Below are 19,631 nucleotides of genomic sequence, written 5' to 3' on the forward strand. Positions count from 1 at the left end.
CAGTGCATTGCACACAGTAAGCACTCAATAAATACAACAGTGAATAAAGGGGAAGGAGAAAATATGTGTACCACATTTATTACAAAATAATCAAATTGTTATTTGATTATTATTGTTATCATTATTTGATATTAATCAAATATTATTTGATGTTAATCAAATATTATTTGATTATTATTTGACACTCCTCCCTTCCCTCCCCCTACACATTTGGGTTAGCCATCTTTACTGTATACTCTCTCTTTACGTTCTACTAGTTCCTTAGTTTCAAAAGTTAAAAAAAAACAACTCAGAAGATTATCACTGGATTGCTGATCATCATTTTTTATTTAAATATAGTGATCTTTTAAAAGAGTAAACTATAAAACTTTACACTGCACATATTTTACATAAATGTAAACATGCATACGTCTACCCTAAAATAAAGCAAACTATGCAAATAAACTTTTAGGCACAGGATCTTTGAAATCATCATCTCGGGAAAACAGACAACCCTACATTTTACTCTTTAGAGTAAAGCAAAGACAACAACAACACGGGAAGGGAATGAGGAAAGATACAACCTCTAGTGTCTCCATATCCATCTATCCTGCTGGTCAGAACCTGGATTTCTGAGATTCCTCTTACCCCTCCAAGCAGAACAATTTATCCTCTCTGCAACTTCAAGAACTATCTAATAGACTAATCCTTTCCCAATAAATTAAATATATGAAATATAAATTCTGCTAATTCCACCTCTTGGCTAAGGATGGGATCCGGGCCCATCTTTTAGAGCTTCCTCACAAAACAAATGCATACGTGTATAGAAACGAAGGACATTAAACACACTGGAAAGCATTAACACAGATTTAGATGAAAATCATCAGTGGTATTAGACAGAAATGGTCACGCTAGGTTTGTAAGAGGGGGGTTCAAGCAAGCAAAGCACAAGTGATGAAGGGCAACCCTGCCCCCATTGTGGAAGAGAGGACAAGGGAGCCACCTTCACCTACAGCCCACAGGTGTAGCCCTAATTCCTTCTGTCTCACGGAAGGCATCAAAATCCACATTTTCTTTCATTATCGGTACGATGGCTAACCATAAGGATATAAAAACCTGCTCTGGCAATAACTTGATTTTTCTCTGTAGAAATGAGATGTTCAGTAGAGAACCCGAGGCAGAGCCGTAGCCTATATACGCATTTTGATGAGTGCGTTAGGCCTGACTGACTTTTAACCTTGCTTCCTGAAAACACGTTTGATTCTGTCTTTTCTGCATTTGGAAAAAAAAAATGTGCAACACAAAGGGGCGCGTTTTTATGACTTCTCTGTCGGCTGTATAAAAACCCAGCCTGAAGGTAAGCCATAAACAGTAGTATAAAAGCATAAAGAAAAAAAATAAAAACGAAAACTTGTTTTTAACCTTATAGCCTATGAGTTTTATGCAATGGTTTTTAAAATCCAGTACACTGCATTGATGCTACACGGTCTGCAAACTTGGCAAAAATTCAGATCGGTTTTTATAACATGCTAGGGTGGTGGTATTTGCGAGTTCACAGACTCCAACCCAAAGTCTCCGAAGTGGGTTATTGACCTAATATAGACCTGGCCTTAGAGAAGCTAAGAGAGAATGATCAACAATGCTGTGGGTTTTTCCTTTCCAATGTTTAAGTGAGACCAGAATTCTGCTTACGTGTTTTATAGACCTATGTAAAACTATAAAAGCGTGGGAATATTCACAATATACACACAAGAAAAATCATCCTCAGTTTGCTTCTCAGTTTGAACAGATTGGGTTGCTTTAGGGAGCCCAAATTCATATTCTTTACAGTTGAAAAGCAATACTAAAACAGCTTCCTCCTTGGTAACAGGTTCCCGGCTAAGTCTCCTGGTCGCTTCTGGGGACCGTGCGGCAAAAAGCCAATTCAGAATCCTAAGGCTCTAGTCATCACTGTCGCTGCCGGACTCACTCAACTGTAAGTCATTTCCTGCAAAATATGAACAAAGAAAAATCCAAAGTTAAAAGCTGATTTTTTTGCAGATGTAATATTTCCACCTGGATATTGTTGTTTGCCCTACCAAACTCTGTAGGACTTCATGTGAACACATTCCTCATGCCAAACAATACCCAGATTTATGATACTTAAGCGCTTAGTACAGTGCTCTGCACACAGTAAGTGCTTAATCAATCAATCAATCAATCGTATTTATTGAGTGCTAAGCGTTTGGGAAGTACAAGTTGGCAACATATAGAGACAGTCCCTACCCAACAGTGGGCTCACAGTCTAAAAATAAATACGACTGAATGAACTACCTAGTTATTAGATCAAGACCGCATATTCAAATCAATGGTTACCTTAAGGTGAGATGGAAAAATTTAAAGATTTTTGTTTGCTCTTGTAAGTGAAGTAATTTTTACTCCTTGTAACAAAGGAAATTTGGGGAAGTGACCTAATGGTGAAATTACATGAATGTGGATTTTTTTTCTGCCTGACTTCAGCAATATAAGGCTGTGAAAGCCAAAGATTCATGAAATATCCCCGATTCACAGATCCGTCATGGGGAGATGGAACAACGTTACCCTTAATTTGCGCCCGCAAGTGCTGAGTTAACTCGGTTGGAACACCAATTCACATAATAGGAGCGGAGTTAACTCAATTAGTTATCCACTGTTTCTGCCAGAGTTTCCAGTCCCTCCGCAGATTAGGCACACCAGGCGGAACGTTGATCAGGGAGGAGAGGAAGGATAATGGCATTATAAGAACCGGAGAAAGAGCTGACAAAACCCAAGCTGTTCTTGCTCTTTTCCATCTCCACTTCATTTTCTAATCAACAGCGGCAGAACACTCCCGGACACTCCCCAGGAGTTGCCAGTATGGCTTCGCTCATGTCGTCATCATCAATCGTCTTTATTGAGCGCTTACTGTGTGCAGAGCGCTGTACTAAGCGCTTGGGAAGTACAAACTGGCAACATACAGAGACAGCCCCTACCCAACAGTGGGCTCACAGTCTAAAAGCCAGTGGCCGGGCATTGCAAGCCCTGGCGCTCGCTCCTACCCAGGTTCCCCAATGCCAGCCGATGCCACCCTGGAGTGGGCCTGACCAGGGCAGGCCTGAGGGAGGCTCCTTAGGGATTCAGGAAAGAGCCTCCGCTTTCCAAGCGCTTAGTACAGCGCTCTGCACACAGTGAGCGCTCAATAAATACGATTGATTGGTTGATTGATTGATTGGTGCCCTACTTGGGGGTGTCAGACAGGGCACAGGTTGGGTTGAGGCACACGAATTTTCTCAGCTTGGGGATCCGCGGGACTAGACTGAAATGGCATTGGAGGGAGGGTAGCACCTAGACTGAAATGGCATTGGAAGGCTTGAGAGGGAGGGTAGCACCTCGTCGCTACAACGTGGAAATGACCCACAACGGGAAGTGTAAGCAGGCTCCGTGCCCTCTGACAAACTAGGTTTCCTTCTGGCCCACCTGCCGCCGCCGACGGTAAAACTCTTCTGAATCCCGGGAGCGGCTACATCCTCTGAGTCAGGGCGGGAGGTGCCCTCCCGTACTTACTGAGGGTGTTCATTATCTGGTTGCTTCCTTGTGGTCGGCTGGTGCCATTGGCAACAGAACTTCTGTTGTTGCTCTGGGGGGGCGGAGGGTGCGACGGGGAGGCACGGGCCGCTTCCTCTCCCTCACTGCTGGAGCTTTCGTCGTCACTTCCCGAGGAGCTCTCTGAGTCGGAGGAACTGCTCCCGCTGCTGCTACTCATCTGTTCGATGATTTCCACTTCGGCTCTTAATTCTGGGGAAGGAAAAACCAAAATCGATATTTTCCGGGTTGGCGTTGCTCCGTACCCCATCGCCTTTGGTCAGAGGAGGCTAGGAGGCAGCATTCTGGGCTTTCAAATAGACAGCGAAACCTACCAAGAGAAATTTACTCCTAACTGAGATGGATGCCAGCTTCAAAAAAGAAAATCAGGATTTGGGGTTAATCTGGCTTCCTGCCTAGTACGGGAAAAGAATATGTATAATTGCATGCTGTCCAAGTCAGTTTACTGTAGGTTTCTGGAGAGCAGGGATGGTGGTCACTTCTTTTTCAGCAGTTGTTCTCTACGCTCACCAATGCCAGGAGACTCAGTCTCAGCCTGTCACAGAACTTTCCACTAAATTGTACTCAACACAATTTTGAATATTCTTACGTCTCTGGAACATTTCCACACATGTGGTACAGGGCGCATGGTTTTCATTTTCAACGCAAGAAACCAACTCTTTAATTTGTAAGTATGACCTAATGGATAGAGCACAGGCTTGAGAGTCAGAAGGTCATAGGTTCTAATTCCGGCTCTGCCACTTGTCTGCTGTGTGACCTTGGACAAGTCACTTCACTTCTCTGGGCCTCAGTTACCTCATCTGTAAAATGGGGATTAGGACTGTGAGCAACCTGATTTGCCCCAACCCCCAGAATTCAGTAGAGTGCCTGGCACATAGTAAGTGCTTAACAAAGACCATAATCATTATTATTATTATTACAATAAATCAGTATAAAGTTGCCTTCAAAATACTAATAATCATCACTGTGGTAAATGTTAAACGCTTCATCATCATCAATCGTATTTGAGCGCTTACTATGTGCAGAGCACTGTACTAAGCGCTTGGGAAGTACAAACTGGCAACATATAGAGACAGTCCCTACCCAACAGTGGGCTCACAGTCTAAAAGGGGGAGACAGAGAACAAGACCAAACATACTAACAAAATAAAATAAATAGAATAGATATGTACAAGTAAAATAAATAGAGTAATAAATATGTACAAACATATATACATATATACAGGTGCTGTGGGGAAGGGAAGGAGGTAAGATGGGGGGATGGAGAGGGGGACAAGGGGGAGAGGAAGGAAGGGGCTCAGTCTGGGAAGGCCTCCTGGAGGAGGTGAACTTACTATGTGTCAAGCATTCTAAGCACTAGGGTAGATAAAAGATAACCTAGTCTCACAGGGGGCTTACAGTTTGCAGGACAGAGATCAGGTATTGAATTTTCATTTGTCAGATTGAGGCACTGAAGCACAGAAGTTAAGTGGCGTGCCCAAAGTCACAGCAGGAATAATAACTGTGGTATTTAAGTGTCTACTATGTACCAGGCACTGTACTAAGTAAGCACCGTGGTGGAAACAAGCAAAGTGGGTTGGACCCAGTCCCTATTCCATATGGGGTTCATAGTCTTAATCCCCATTTTATAGATGAGGGCACTGAGGCACAGAGAAGTGACTTGCCCAAGGTTACACAGCAGGTAAGGAACATGGAGAAAACAGGATTAGAACCCAAGTCCTCTGACTCCCAAGCCCGGACTCTTTCCATAAATAAACAAGAATGAAAGCAAACGGGTTAAAAAAAACATTATCACAATCACTACTCTGAAAGAAATACTGATTATGCCAACCTTCTGTATATCTAAATTAATCAAGCAATTAATCAACCTTTTAAATTAACTGGTACAGGTTTGACTAAATCCCAGATCTGAATTATGCATCACTGAGGGGATTTGAAAAGAGAAAGAGAGATTTATTTGGTGCCCCTGAAAACTCTCATCTGTGATAATTCCATGGGCTCTATCGCATACTTCAAAGAAGTGCACATTAAGAATACAAGTGCACATTAAGAAGACATGGATGATTACTTTTTAAAAAAATGCTCAATAGAAAAATCCACATTAAGCACAAAAGAAAATTGAGAATTCAATAACAAAGTAGTATCAGGCTGCCAGGCATAATACCCATGAATAGAGATCACATTTCTCAGTGAGACCAAGAGTTAAATTATTTTGCCTTTAACCATTATAAACGGAGTATGTCTATAAAAGTAGAAATTAGATACAGAAAAAATACTCCATCTTGTGCCCTTGGGCCCTCTGGAAAGGGGAGGCAAAGTCAAAGAGGAGCAGGAGATGAAAGGGAAAATTCCGTCAAGGGCAAACAGAAGTAGGAAGAAACAAGTAAAATGCTCATTTTCTGTTCTGCACGGCCAACCTAAACAATAGAAATCTGTGCTTTAATTTTGAGAACATTTTCAGTTCAAAGTAGAAAATAAAAAATGATCAGCTCTGGCTAGGGAAGAATAAGTCTAATAAGACACTTTCCAAATTATTCAGTCCACAATCATTTCTATATGCATCTTCTGGGATCAGATTTTTATAAAGGGACTAAAATTTCATATCCACAGATACAATATGGCAATTCATTTTTGTTGCTCAAGGGAATAACTAAATATGGGGATGTTCGGGGTACAACTCCAGCATCTTCCAAAAATCTGCTTCAACCAAATTTTAATAGCTGCCAGGTCAGAGGACAGATGGAGCAAATACGTTGAAAAGTCACTGACCCTGGCAAAGGAACGTGGGCCCCTCAAGTTTTACAAACTGGAATTTAGCTCTAATTTGTGCTCATAAGTCATGTAAATTGGGTGGAACCACTGGATTTCATCAGCAGAAAGGCTGATTTCCAATTTTAAAAATGGTGATTGTATTAAGTAGCACTTTCCCCCCGTATCTCTCCAAAACCACTTCTACAACTTTGAATTTACACCGGGTCTCAGAACATTCCACTATGTAGTTTGATGTCTCTGCCCTCCTGGTGGGTGTGAAATAATCAGTCCCCTAAAGCCCCAGCTCGAGATCAAGAGTCAGAGAATCAGGCCTAAATCCAGGTCTTTAAATCCTTGGACAGAACTCCTTTTTACCAGACCACACTGCCTCTCTCACAGATACTCAGCTTTGTAATGCCTCTCCATGGCCATAAAAATAGAGCTCGAGATGTCAATTGAGGCAAGGATAGAAACGAGGGTTGGAATCCAGTGAGTACCCAGAATTTCTCGAATCCTTTCCTTAACAATATAGTGCATTAATACGTAGCTGGAAGTCCTATTCGTTCCCTAGAGAATCGAAAAGAACCAGGTCAACATGTTAATAAATACAGGTTAAATGATAGGCACTTCACAGAGAATCCCTATTGCTCACCTCACCTCTTAAATATCTGACCAGAATGGTGATAGAAAATGCTCTCCTTACCTCTCTTGATGTCATCCAGTTGGGGCTCAGGGGATGGGTTATCTTTCAAGGGGGAGGTTTTGGGCCCCGCCACCGGCTTTGTTGGGGCTCTGAATGGTGGAGGGGGTTGTGCTCCTCGGGCAGACTGCTGTTCAATCCGGGCCTGGATTTTACTGCTCCCTTCAGCTCTGAAAGTCACAATATTTGGTTCACTTTTGAGTCACACGCATCCAAGCCGAAGCACACCTTAACACTTTACTGAAGCTCAACCGAAGAGGGCAGTCACTGTTGTTGGGTAGGGATTTTCTCGATCTGTTGCCGAATTGTACTTTCCAACGGCTTAGTACAGCGCTCTGCACACAGTGATTGAATGAATGAATTTTGAGGTTGAATGATACACTTTAAATCCAGAAGTGCATTTACACTGTAACGCTACCTTCATCTAGGAGCTTTTAAATCGAGTAGATGAAACTGGAGTTCACTGTACTTCTGAGTAGGGAATTCAGTACACAAGGCTCATGTTTGATCCCGCTGACCCATGCGGCCTTTCCAAATATGCCTTGGGCATCACAGCTCTGTAATTAGAGCCTTATGTCACTGCGTTACAGATCTGTTCTGTTGACAACACTCCCCAGATTTTACTACAGGAAGTCCTCCGGCTTACATCACAATTAGTTGTGAAAACTGCATCAAGTCAAAACGGGAACCAGATGCAATTTTTTTTTTAACCAGACCTAATTTTTTTTTCACAGGAACAATGTTATAAATGAGGGGGATTGGTTCCCAAGCCAGGGTTGGAAAATCTATTTTTTTCCAAAATTACTCAACTGTATAATCAATTATCGATGGGTAATACAGTTAGCGTATGTATTCTGAGTCAAGTTTCACAACAGAGTAGCTGATTTTTACTCCTTTGCTGGTGACTTCTGGCTACCAGGTAAATGCCCCCTCCCAACTATTCATCTCTTCTGCTTTGTCTCTGCCCCACCCTGCCCCCTCCCATGACCCTCTTTAACGTTTCTCCTCTGTTTCTCCCCTCGCCTGCTATCGTGACTTTAAAAAACGTTTATCTATTTATTCCTCCACGGCTCCCGTGGGGCTCCTCCCCAATCTGGGCCCCCAGACCGAGTGCCAAAAAGAGGCTAGTTGTAAAGCTGAAACAGCGTAAATTTTCAGAAAGCAGTCATAAGTGTCAAAATGTCAAGTTGAGGACTTCCAGTATTTCGTTTTTGTGATCACATTATTATGGTGACAACTACAAAATAAGGATTTGATACTTTTGCTTTGCACATAGTAAGCGCTTAATAAATGGCATTATTATTTATTATTATTTGTTCTCTCTCGCACTTGGACTCAGCCCCATGGGGGGCAGGGACTGTGTCCAATCTGATTAACCTGTATCTACCCCAGCGCTTAGAAACGTGCTCAGCACATTGCAAGCGCTTCACAAACTCCTTGAGACCACTAAGAGTAGCACAGTGATTTCTGGGTGATCTCCAGGGCATCAAAAAAGTGGATTAGCAGGGCTACAATCATTCATTACAAATAAGGAAAAGAAGGTTCTGCTATCTTTACCCTTTGAAGCTCTCACAGGTTAAAACAAATAAAATACAGTACACGAACTCGGGAACTGTCCTTATTCGTTTGTAGAGAACTGTGACCATGCGGAAAACAACAACAAAAAAAATTGTATTTGCTTTAATTTAGAAAAACTAAGGTAAAAGAACCCCATGTTATCTAAAACAGTTAATTTGTCTGTGCATACATCTGCCTTACCTCGTTTTTTTGACATGAATGCTGCTACTGAGCTTTTCTAGGACATATTCGCCAGTGTCATGATTAATAATTAGAACACAGTCTTTCTGATAGGGTCTCTTATTTCCTTTGAACACAGTCATCGGAGGCGTTGATCCCTGCGAAAAGCAGAACTTTGTTACTTTGATCACACTCAGAAAACAATATTTTTAAAACAATCCACATACGGTAGTGACTCACAAAAAATATGATCTGTTTTTCTTTTAAATGGGCATCAGGAAGATGATGAAATGTATGAGTATCTAAAGCTATTACGATCTAAAATAACATGCTCTAGGTTTGATTTTACTGATTTGATCATTTTTATTGTTGTTTTTATAATACACAAGTACTAACAGAGCAAGCAAACAAAAAGTGTGGCTGCTGTGTCATTATAGTCCCAGATGGCCAAGTGTACTCTTGAATAACCAAAATCCCTGTGGAAAATTCCCAGACTTCATGCCAGCCAAGCATTTTTCAAAGCTGCTAATAAGAAATAAAATGGATTTAATTGAGTTCTAGCTCCTTTGTTTCACCCCTGCTGGGGAAGTGCTAATGAGCAGTGAAATGGCCCTAAAACAGGCATAGGAGAGAGGAAGAAGAGAAGTAAATAACACGGAGAATTTCAGGCCTGGATTTTCTAAAATTAACTGTTGGCAAATGGAAAGCACACAGATATTTGACTCTGAGGTCTATTTTACTGATGAAAGCGGCCACAAGTCCAGACTCTTAACCAGTTTCGTTAAGTATTTTAAATAGTTATGGTCCTTAGTGCTTCTGAATTATGTACCAGGGTAGACTTACTGGAATATGGGGCAGTGTAATTGTGACTTCATCTCCTTTGCCAACTTGAAGCTCCCCTTCACAAGAAGTATCTATGGATGCTGGTTTAAAATCATCTGGAAGACAAACAATTAACACTCTTGGGGCTGCTTCTAGATTGCGCCTGGACGTGCTCATCCTTACTGTCATCAAATCTTTTCATTTATTTTTCTTCCAAATGGGGGGGTCAAAAGCAGATACAAAGGGAGAATTGACGGAGATTGATTTTCTCCTTTTCAAATAATTACGGTTCTGATTGTTTCACACAAATTGATTTCATTTTGCCGAGTGAACATAAAGCCAGTAGTACCACACCAAAACCTGATAGAATTGTTGAGATATAATCAGTCAAAAAATGGAGAAATACTTTTAAAATACCGAGAAAAGGGGGAGAGAGAGCATAATTTTAGGCCGGAAGCGATCCTTAGCTTTGCTTTCTCCCCCTTCTAGACTGTGAGCCCACTGTTGGGTAGGGACCGTCTCTATAGAAATAAAAATAAATAAATGATGGCATTTTGTGAAGCGCTTACTATGTGCAAAGCACTGTTCTAAGTGCTGGGGGGGATACAAGGTGATCAGGTTGTCCCACGTGGGGCTCACAGTCTTCATCCCCATTTTACAGATAAGGGAACTGAGACTCAGAGAAGAGCGTGGCTCAGTGGAAAGAGCACGGGCTGTGGTGTCAGAGGTCATGGGTTCAAATCCCGGCTCTGCTAATTGTCCGCTGTGTGACTTTGGGCAAGTCACTTCACTTCTCTGGGCCTCAGTTCCCTCATCTGTAAAATGGGGATTAAGACTGTGAGCCCGCTGTGGGACAACCTGATCACCTTGTAACCTCCCCAGTGCTTAGAACAGTGCTTTGCACATAGTAAGCGCTTAATAAATGCCATTATTATTATTATTGTTAATTGACTTGCCCAAGGTCACACAGCAGACAAGTAGTAGAGCCGGGTTTCAAACCCATGACCTTTGACTCCAAAGCCCCGTTTCCACTGAGCCACGCTGTTTTATCCACTAGGCCACATATAATCATCAATCGTATTTACTGAGCGCTTACTATGTGCAGGGCACTGTACTAAGCGCTTGGGAAGTACAAATTGGCAACATCTAGAGACAGTCCCTACCCAACAGTGGGCTCACAGTCTAAAAGGGGGAGGCAGAGAACAAAACCAAACATACTAACAAAATAAAATAAATAGAATAGATATGTACAAGTAAAATAGAGTAATAAATATGCACAAACATAGATACATATGTTGCCACCTTGTACTTCCCAACCGCTTAGTACAGTGCTCAGCACACAGTAGGTGCTCAATAAATACGACTGACTGATTAAATAAAAAATCCCAGGCAGACAGGCCTCTCTGGGAAAGAAAAAAAAATGACAGTTCCCTTAGTACCCCTGAGTGTGCTAAGTTTTTCATACTAAAAAGCGGGATTTGCTTATTCCTTGTTCAGACAGTCATTTCAGCAGGCAAAGTTTGAAAAGGGCAGCTCTCTCTCTAATGACGATGACTTAAAACGTGTTTACTTCTAAATCCCCAGGTGGCGGGACAAAATGGCTCGAGACCTCTGCAGAAGCTGGATTTTGGCCGGGGAGCCCAGTGAGTTGGGCTGCTTCAAGTCGTGTGACAACCCTGAGCCCCCTTTCCCAGATGGTGGAGGTCGGGGGGTGTTCAGGCTGTTGGGGGCCGACAGAAAACGACCGAGGTGCTGCTGTGCCTGGGTTTAAGGACACGATTGTCCCCCGAGCCGGCTCGGCACTCCCGGAAACTGGACGGGACCCAGACTTCTTCTGCCTTCAGCGGCCTCACCTCTGCACAGGACTGAAAAGGTAAAATGCTCCCCCCTGAAAACCTGGTCTAGGTGGGAGGTTGTGTTTACGATGCGCCATCTCTTCAGGGGGCAATTTGAACCCCGAGTTCTCATTCCGGGGTAACGAGTCTTGGCAAACTGTAGTTATTGCCTAAAGAGAGGTCGAGTAGTAATTGCAACATCTGGGTGGAAATCTAGTTTGAAAACAGACCATCATTACAGTCGCATACGCGATAATGATAGCATTTGTTAAGCGCTTACTACGTGCCAAGCACTGTTCTAAGCGCTGGGGAGGTTACAAGGTGATCAGGTTGGCCCACGGGGGGCTCACAGTCTTCATCCCCATTTTACAGGTGAGGTATACATCAAAGCCATTTCCCAACTATGGTACTCTCCCAAGCGCTTACCCAGTAAGCACTCAATAAATGCCATTGATAAATAGCTCTCTTCCTCCGTTCAGGGCCCTACTGAGAGCTCACCTCCTCCAGGAGGCCTTCCCAGACTGAGCCCCTTCCTTCCTCTCCCCCTCGTCCCCCTCTCCATCCCCCCATCTTACCTCCTTCCCTTCCCCACAGCACCTGTATATATGTTTGTACATATTTACTACTCTATTTTACTTGTACATATCTATTCTATTTATTTTATTTTGTTAGTATGTTTGGTTTTGTTGTCTGTCTCCCCCTTTTAGACTGTGAGCCCACTGCTGGGTAGGGACTGTCTCTATATGTTGCCAACTTGGACTTCCCAAGCGCTTAGTACAGTGCTCTGCACACAGTAAGCGCTCAATAAATACGATTGATGATGACTGACTGCATATAGGTATTCAGTAGCTAAACTATCTAGGAAGGAAGCGGGGGACAGAGGTTTCCCGTTTCTGAGGACAAGTGGCCTGCACATATGTTGCCAATTTGTACTTCCCAAGCGCTTAGTACAGTGCTCTGCACATAGTAAGCGCTCGATAAATACGATTGATGATGATGCACAGAAGAGGTAATTTTCAGAATTTTCAGGTGGGTTCGAATCCCGCCTCCACCACAAGTCTGCTGCGTGGCCTTGGGCAAGTCACTTAACTTCTCTGAGCCTCAGTTACCTCATCTGTAAAAACGGGGATTAAGACTGTGAGCCCCACGTGGGACAACCTGATCACACTGTATCCTCCCCAGCGCTTAGAGCAGTGCTTTGCACATAGTAAGCGCTTAACAAATGCCATCATCATCATCAGGATGGATAAGCACTTAGTACAGTGCTCTGCACATAGTAAGCGCTCAATAAATACAATTGATGATGATAACGCTGTGCTCCAGTCAGGAGAATAGCTGTTCAGGGAAAAACTGGATCAGTAACAACTACTGGGCAAATTCCGTCGGATCTGGTTCAGTCATTAAGCAAGTTCTTAATCTTTCAGCCACCCTTAGGTGCAAAACCACCCGCTTTAAAATCAATGAAGGAAACTTTATAGTATTGGGGGGGAAAAAGTCACTTTAAGGAATCCCTGCCCAACCAGCATGGCACAGGGGACGACTTTATTTTGCCAGTTAACCCCTTCAAGTCTACCTCGCCGAAACAGCAATCTAGAAAATCCCTTCGCGAAGGATGGGTCCAGTTTATTTCCATGTTTGCCTTCTGAAGAGGTCCGATCTGGACAAAACAGGGGGCTGGCAAGAAAGGGGCCCGCCCAAACGCACTCGTCTGTGCGTTGACTACCGTCTCTTTGCTTTACAGGCAAAAAACAAGTCCAAACGAGTCGGTGTTACTTATGGGCCGATGAAGGCCTGTGCCTCCGTGAATCAGGGAGAATGCCCCGGTCAATTCAGTTCTAATTGCAAAATCTTTACGACCGAGGCCATGGGACTACTCACCCCTCCCCAAGCGGCGTCTGTAATGATGAAGAAAATTTAAAGAGATTACTGCTGCTTGATCACCTTGATCTCCAGCGCATAGAACAGTGCTTGGCACATAGTAAGTGCTTAATAAATGCCATCATTATTACTTTTAGACTGTAAGCCCACTGTTCGGTAGGGATTGTCTCTATATGTTGCCAACTTGTACTTCCCAAGTGCTTAGTACAGTGCTCTGCACACAGTAAGCGCTCAATAAATACGACTGATTGATTGATTATATGAAGTGATGGGGCCATTGTTTTGATCAAACCATTTTTCCACTCATTCATTCAATCAACTGTGTGTAGAGCACTGTACTAAGCGCTTGGAAAGAACAATACAGGAAATAGAGAAACAATCCCTGCCCCCAAAGGGCGCACGGTCTACTCGTTCCATCGTATTAATTGAGCGCTTACTGGGTGCAGAGCACTGTACTAAGCGCTTGGGAGAGTACAAATCGGCAACAGATAGAGACGGTCCCTACTCAACAACGGGCTCCCAGTCTAGAGGTGGGGGAGATAGACATCATCATCATCATCAATCGTATTTACTGAGCACTTACTGTGTGCAGAGCACTGTACTAAGCGCTTGGGAAGTACAAATTGGCAACATATAGAGACAGTCCCTACCCAACAGTGGGCTCACAGTCTAAAAGGGGGAGACAGAGAACAAAACCAAACATACTAACAAAATAAAATTAATAGAATAGATATGTACAAGTAAAATAAATAAATAGAGTAATAAATATGTACAGACATATATACATATATACAGGTGCTGTGGGGAAGGGAAGGAGGTAAGATGGGGGGATGGAGAGGGGGACGAGGGGGAAGGGGGATGAGGGGGAACATCAACACAAGTAACTGGGCAATGACATAAATAAGGAATTTTATATATATCTATATGCATACACACACATTATATATATATATACACACATAAGTGCTGTGGGGCTGGAGGGCAAAGGAAGCGAATCAGGGTGATGCGGAAGGTGGGGGTGCTGAGGAAAATAATAATAATAATAATAATAATGGTATTTGTTAAGGGCTTGAGAAGCAGCGTGGCTCCATGGCAAGAGCCCAGGCTTGAGAGTTAGAGGTTGTGGGTTCTAATCCCGACTCTGCCACTGATCAGCTGTGTGACTGTGGGCAAGTCACAACTTCTCTGGGCCTCAGTTCCCTCACCTGAAAAATGGGGATTAAGACCGTGAGCCCCACGTAGGACAACCTGATTGACTCGCACCTACCCCAGCGCTTAGAACAGTGCTCGGCACATAGTAATAATAATAATGGCATTTGCTAAGCGCTTAACTATGTGCCGAGCACTGTTCTAAGCGCTGGGGTGGATACGATGTAATGAAGTTGTCATTCATTCAATTGTATTTATTGAGCGCTTACTGTGTGCAGAGCACTGTACTAAGCGCTGGGGGAAGTATTACTCCATTTATTTTACTTGTACCTATCTATTCTATTTATTTTATTTTGTTAGTATGTTTGGTTTTGTTCTCTGTCTCCCCCTTTTAGACTGTGAGCCCACTGTTGGGTAGGGACTGTCTTTATACGTTGCCAATTTGTACTTCCCAAGCGCTTAGTACAGTGCTCTGCACACAGTAAGCGCTCAATAAATACGATTGATGATGATGATGATGAAGTACAAGTTGGCAACTTATAGAGACGGTCCCTACCCAACAACGGGCTCACAGTCTAGAAGGCAGGGGCAGGCAACAAAGCAAAACACGTGGACAGGTGTCATCAGAATAAATAGAAGTAAAGCTAGATGCACATCATTAACAAAATAAATAGAAGAGTAAATATGTACAAGTAAAATAAATAGAGTAATAAACCTGTACAAACGTATATACAGGGGGGTTCAGTTTTAACCCCCATTTTACAGATGAGGGAACTGAGGCCCAGAGAATGAATAGGCTTAACCATGGTCACGCAGCAGACAGGCGGCAAAGGCGGAATTAGAACCCACGACCTCTGACTCCCGAGCCCAGGCTCTTGCCACTGAACCGCACTGCTTCTCTGGAAAAGTGGGGCTTAGTCTGGGAAGGCCTCGTGGAGGAGGAACACTCCCAAGCTCCGTGGGGCTGAGGGCGTCCGATGAAGCCGCGTGGCTCAGGGGAAAAAGCCCGGGCTTGGGAGTCGGGGTCGTGGGTTCTAATCCCGACTCTGCCACTTGTCGGCTGGGTGATTCGGGGCGAGTCACTTCATTTCTCTGGGCCTCAGTTCCCTCATCTGTAAAATGGGGATGAAAACTGTGAGCCCCCCCGTGGGACAACCTGAGCACCTTGTAACCTCCCCAGTGCTTAGAACAGTGCTTTGCACACAGTAAGCGCTTAACAAATGCCATCATTATTATTATTCTCCGGGCCTCAGTTCCCTCATCTGTAAAATGGGGATGAAGACTGGGAGCCCCCCGTGGGACCACCTGATGACCATGTCCCCCCCCAGTGATTAGAGCATTCATTCATTCAATTGTATTTATTGAGCGCTTACTGTGTGCAGAGCACTGTACTAAGCGCTTGGGAAGTACAAGTTGGCAACATATAGAGATGGTCCCTACCCAACAGCGGGCTCACAGTCTAGAAGGGGAAGACAGACAACAAAATAAAATATATTAACAAAATAAAATAAATAGAATAAATATGTACAAGTAAAATAGAGTAATAAATATGTACAATGTGTACAAACCTATATACTGACAAACATATATATACTTCCCAGACTGAGCCCCCTCCTTCCTCTCCCCCTGCTCCCCCTCTCCATCCCCCCACCTTACCGCCTTCCACACCTGTATATACATTTGTACATATTTATTACTCTATTTTACTTGTACATGTTTATTCTTATTTTATTTTGTTAATATGTTTTGTTTTGTCGTCTGTCTCCCCCTTCTAGACTGTAAGCCCACTCTTGGGTTTCTAGATGTTGCCAAATTGTACTTCCCAAGCGCTTAGTACAGTGCTCTGCACACGGTAAGCGCTCACTAAATGCAATTGAATGAATACATACATGTGCTTCGCATGTGAGCCCGCTGTTGGGTAGGGACCGTCTCCACATGTGGCCAACTTGGGACTTCCCAAGCACTCAGTACAGTGCTCTGCACGCAGTAAGCGCTCAATAAATACTATTGAATGAATGAATATATGTGCTTCGCATGTGAGCCCGCTGTTGGGTAGGGACCGTCTCTAGATGTGGCCAACTCGTCCTTCCCAAGCGCTCAGTACAGCGCTCCGCACGCAGTAAGTGCTCAATAAATATGATTGAATGAATGAATATATGTGCTTCGCATATGAGCCCGCTGTTGGGTAGGAACCGTCTCTAGATCAATCAATCAACCGTATTTATTGCGCGCTTACTGTGTGCAGAGCACTGTACTAAGCGCTTGGGAAGTCCAAGTCGGCAACAAATAGAGACGGTCCCTACCCACCAGTGGGCTCACAGTCTAAGAGGGGGAGCCGGAGAACAAAACCAAGCATACTAACAAAATAAAATATATAGAATAGATATGTACAAAATAAATAGAGTAAAAAATCTGTACAAACATATATACATATATACAGGTGCAGTGGGGTAGGGAAGGAGGTAAGGCGGGGGGATGGAGAGGGGGACGAGGGGAAGAGGAAGGAAGGGGCTCCTCTGTGGCCAACTTGGACTTCCCAAGCGCTCAGTACAGCGCTCCGCACGCAGTAAGCGCTCACTAAATACGATTGAATGAATGAATATACGTGCTTCGCATGTGAGCCCGCTGTTGGGTAGGGACCGTCTCCAGATGGGGCCAACTTGGGCCTTCCCAAGCGCTCAGTACAGTGCTCCGCATGCAGTAAGCGCTCAATAAATACGATTGAATGAATGAATATATGTCCTTCGCATGTGAGCCCGCTGTTGGCTAGGGCCCGTCTCCAGATGGGGCCAACTTGGGACTTCCCAAGCGCTCAGTACAGTGCTCAGCACACAGTAGGCGCTCACTAAATACGATTGAATGAATGAATATATGTCCTTCGCATGCGAGCCCGCTGTTGGGTAGGGCCCGTCTCCAGATGGGGCCAACTTGGGCCTTCCCAGGCGCTCAGTACAGCGCTCCGCACGCAGTGAGCGCTCAATAAATACGATTGAATGAACGAATACATATATGTGCTTCGCATGTGAGCCCACTGTTGGGTAGGGCCCGTCTCCAGATGGGGCCAACTTGGGCCTTCCCAAGCGCTCAGTACAGCGCTCCGCACGCAGTAAGCACTCAGTAAATACGACTGAATGAATGAATATATGTGCTTCGCATATGAGCCCGCTGTTGGGTAGGGACCGTCTCTAGATCAATCAATCAATCGTATTTATTGAGCGCTTACTGTGTGCAGAGCACTGTACTGAGCGCTTGGGAAGTCCAAGTCGGCAACAAATAGAGACAGTCCCTACCCACCAGTGGGCTCACAGTCTAAGAGGGGGAGCCGGAGAACAAAACCAAACATACTAACAAAATAAAATAAATAGAATAGATAGGTACAAGTAAAATAAATACGTTCAATAAATACGATTGAACGAATGAATAGATGCGTGAGCCCGCTGTTGGGTAGGGACCGTCTCCAGAGGGGGCCAACTTGGGCCTTCCCAAGCGCTCAGTACAGCGCTCCGCACACAGTAGGCGCTCACTAAATGCGATCGAGTGAATTCACTCGCACATAGTAAGCGCTTTATTATTATTAAATAATAATATTTAATTATATTCACTGTCTCCCCAGTTTAGAGTGTGAGCCCACTGTTGGGTAGGGGCTGTCTCTAGATGTGGCCAACTTGGACTTCCCAAGCGCTTAGTACAGCGCTCCGCAAGCAGTAAGCTCTCAATAAATATGACTGAATGAATGAATACATATATGTGCTTCGCATGTGAGCCCGCTGTTGGGTAGGGCCCGTCTCCAGATGGGGCCAACTTGGGCCTTCCCAAGCGCTCAGTACAGCGCTCCGCACACAGTAAGCGCTCACTAAATGCTATTGAATGAATGCATATATGTGCTTCGCATGTGAGCCCGCTGTTGGGTAGGGACCGTCTCTAGATCAATCAATCAATCAATCGTATTTATTGAGCGCTTACTGTGTGCAGAGCACTGTACTGAGCGCTTGGGAAGTCCAAGTCGGCAACAAATAGAGACGGTCCCTACCCACCAGTGGGCTCACAGTCTAAGAGGGGGAGCCGGAGAACAAAACCAAACATACTAACAAAATAAAATAAATAGAATAGATAGGTACAAGTAAAATAAATACGTTCAATAAATACGATTGAACGAATGAATAGATGCGTCAGCCCGCTGTTGGGTAGGGACCGTCTCCTGATGGGGCCAACTTGGGCTTCCCAAGCGCTCAGTACAGCGCTCCGCACACAGTAGGCGCTCACTAAATGCGATCGAGTGAATTCACTCGCACATAGTAAGCGCTTTATTATTATTAAATAATAATATTTAATTATATTCTCTGTCTCCCCAGTTTAGAGTGTGAGCCCACTGTTGGGTAGGGGCCGTCTCTAGATGTTGCCAACTTGGACTTCCCAGGCGCTTAGTCCAGTGCTCTGCACACAGTCAGCGCTCAATAAATACGATTGATTGATTGATCGATTATGATTGATAAGGATGAGGAGGAGGAGGGGGCAGAGGGCGGTGACTCACAGCGGATGGTGTGGAAGGAGGACTTGGGCCTCTTCTCGAAGCTCTCCCCCAGCTTCAGCCCGTGCTCCTCCCGGTCCAGGAGCGGGTTCGAGGTGCCGTTCATCCCCCTGCCTCCCCGCCGAGGACAGGGGGACCGGGAAGACCGGGAGAGGACCGGGAAAAGGCCGGGAAAGGGCCGGGAAAGGACCGGCCTCTTCCCTCAGGCGCCGGACCCAGCGAGCGGCTCGGGGCCGCGCTCCTTGCGCCTGCGCAGCCGCACAACGCCGCCGGACCCGCGCCACGCAAGGGACGCCCACCGCGCAGGCGCACCGCGGGAGTCCGGGAAGACCGGGAAAAGGGACGCCCACCGCGCAGGCGCACGGCGGGAGTCCGGGCTACGGGGAAAAGGGACGCCCACCGCGCAGGCGCACGGCGGAGTTCGGGCTACCTGGAATAAGGACGCCCACCGCGCAGGCGCACGGTGGGAGTCCGGGCTACCAGGCAAACCACGCCCACCGCGCAGGCGCACGGCGGGAGTCCGGGCTACCAAGCAAACCACGCCCACCGCGCAGGCGCACGGCGGGAGTCCGGGAATACCAGGAAAAGGGACGCCCACCGCGCAGGCGCACGGCGGGAGTCCGGGCTACCAGGCAAACCACGCCAACCGCGCA

The 19,631-nt window shown here is 45.0% G+C and overlaps 1 protein-coding gene across 1 annotated transcript; it reads right to left on the reverse strand.

Moving 5' to 3' along the window:
- Positions 1-303: 303 nt before the first annotated feature.
- EAF1 (ELL associated factor 1) lies at positions 304-19,211 on the reverse strand. The gene is made up of 6 exons (XM_038771539.1): positions 18,982-19,211; positions 9,610-9,704; positions 8,788-8,924; positions 7,033-7,199; positions 3,541-3,771; positions 304-1,966 (listed from the first exon to the last, which is right to left on the reverse strand). The coding sequence occupies exons 1-6, from the start codon at positions 19,082-19,084 to the stop codon at positions 1,920-1,922; spliced, it is 780 nt and encodes a 259-aa protein (XP_038627467.1). The 5' UTR covers positions 19,085-19,211; the 3' UTR covers positions 304-1,919.
- Between the last annotated feature and the right edge of the window lie 420 nt (positions 19,212-19,631).

This window comes from Tachyglossus aculeatus, chromosome 2, assembly GCF_015852505.1.
Source record: "Tachyglossus aculeatus isolate mTacAcu1 chromosome 2, mTacAcu1.pri, whole genome shotgun sequence".
Taxonomy (NCBI): Eukaryota; Metazoa; Chordata; class Mammalia; order Monotremata; family Tachyglossidae; genus Tachyglossus; species Tachyglossus aculeatus.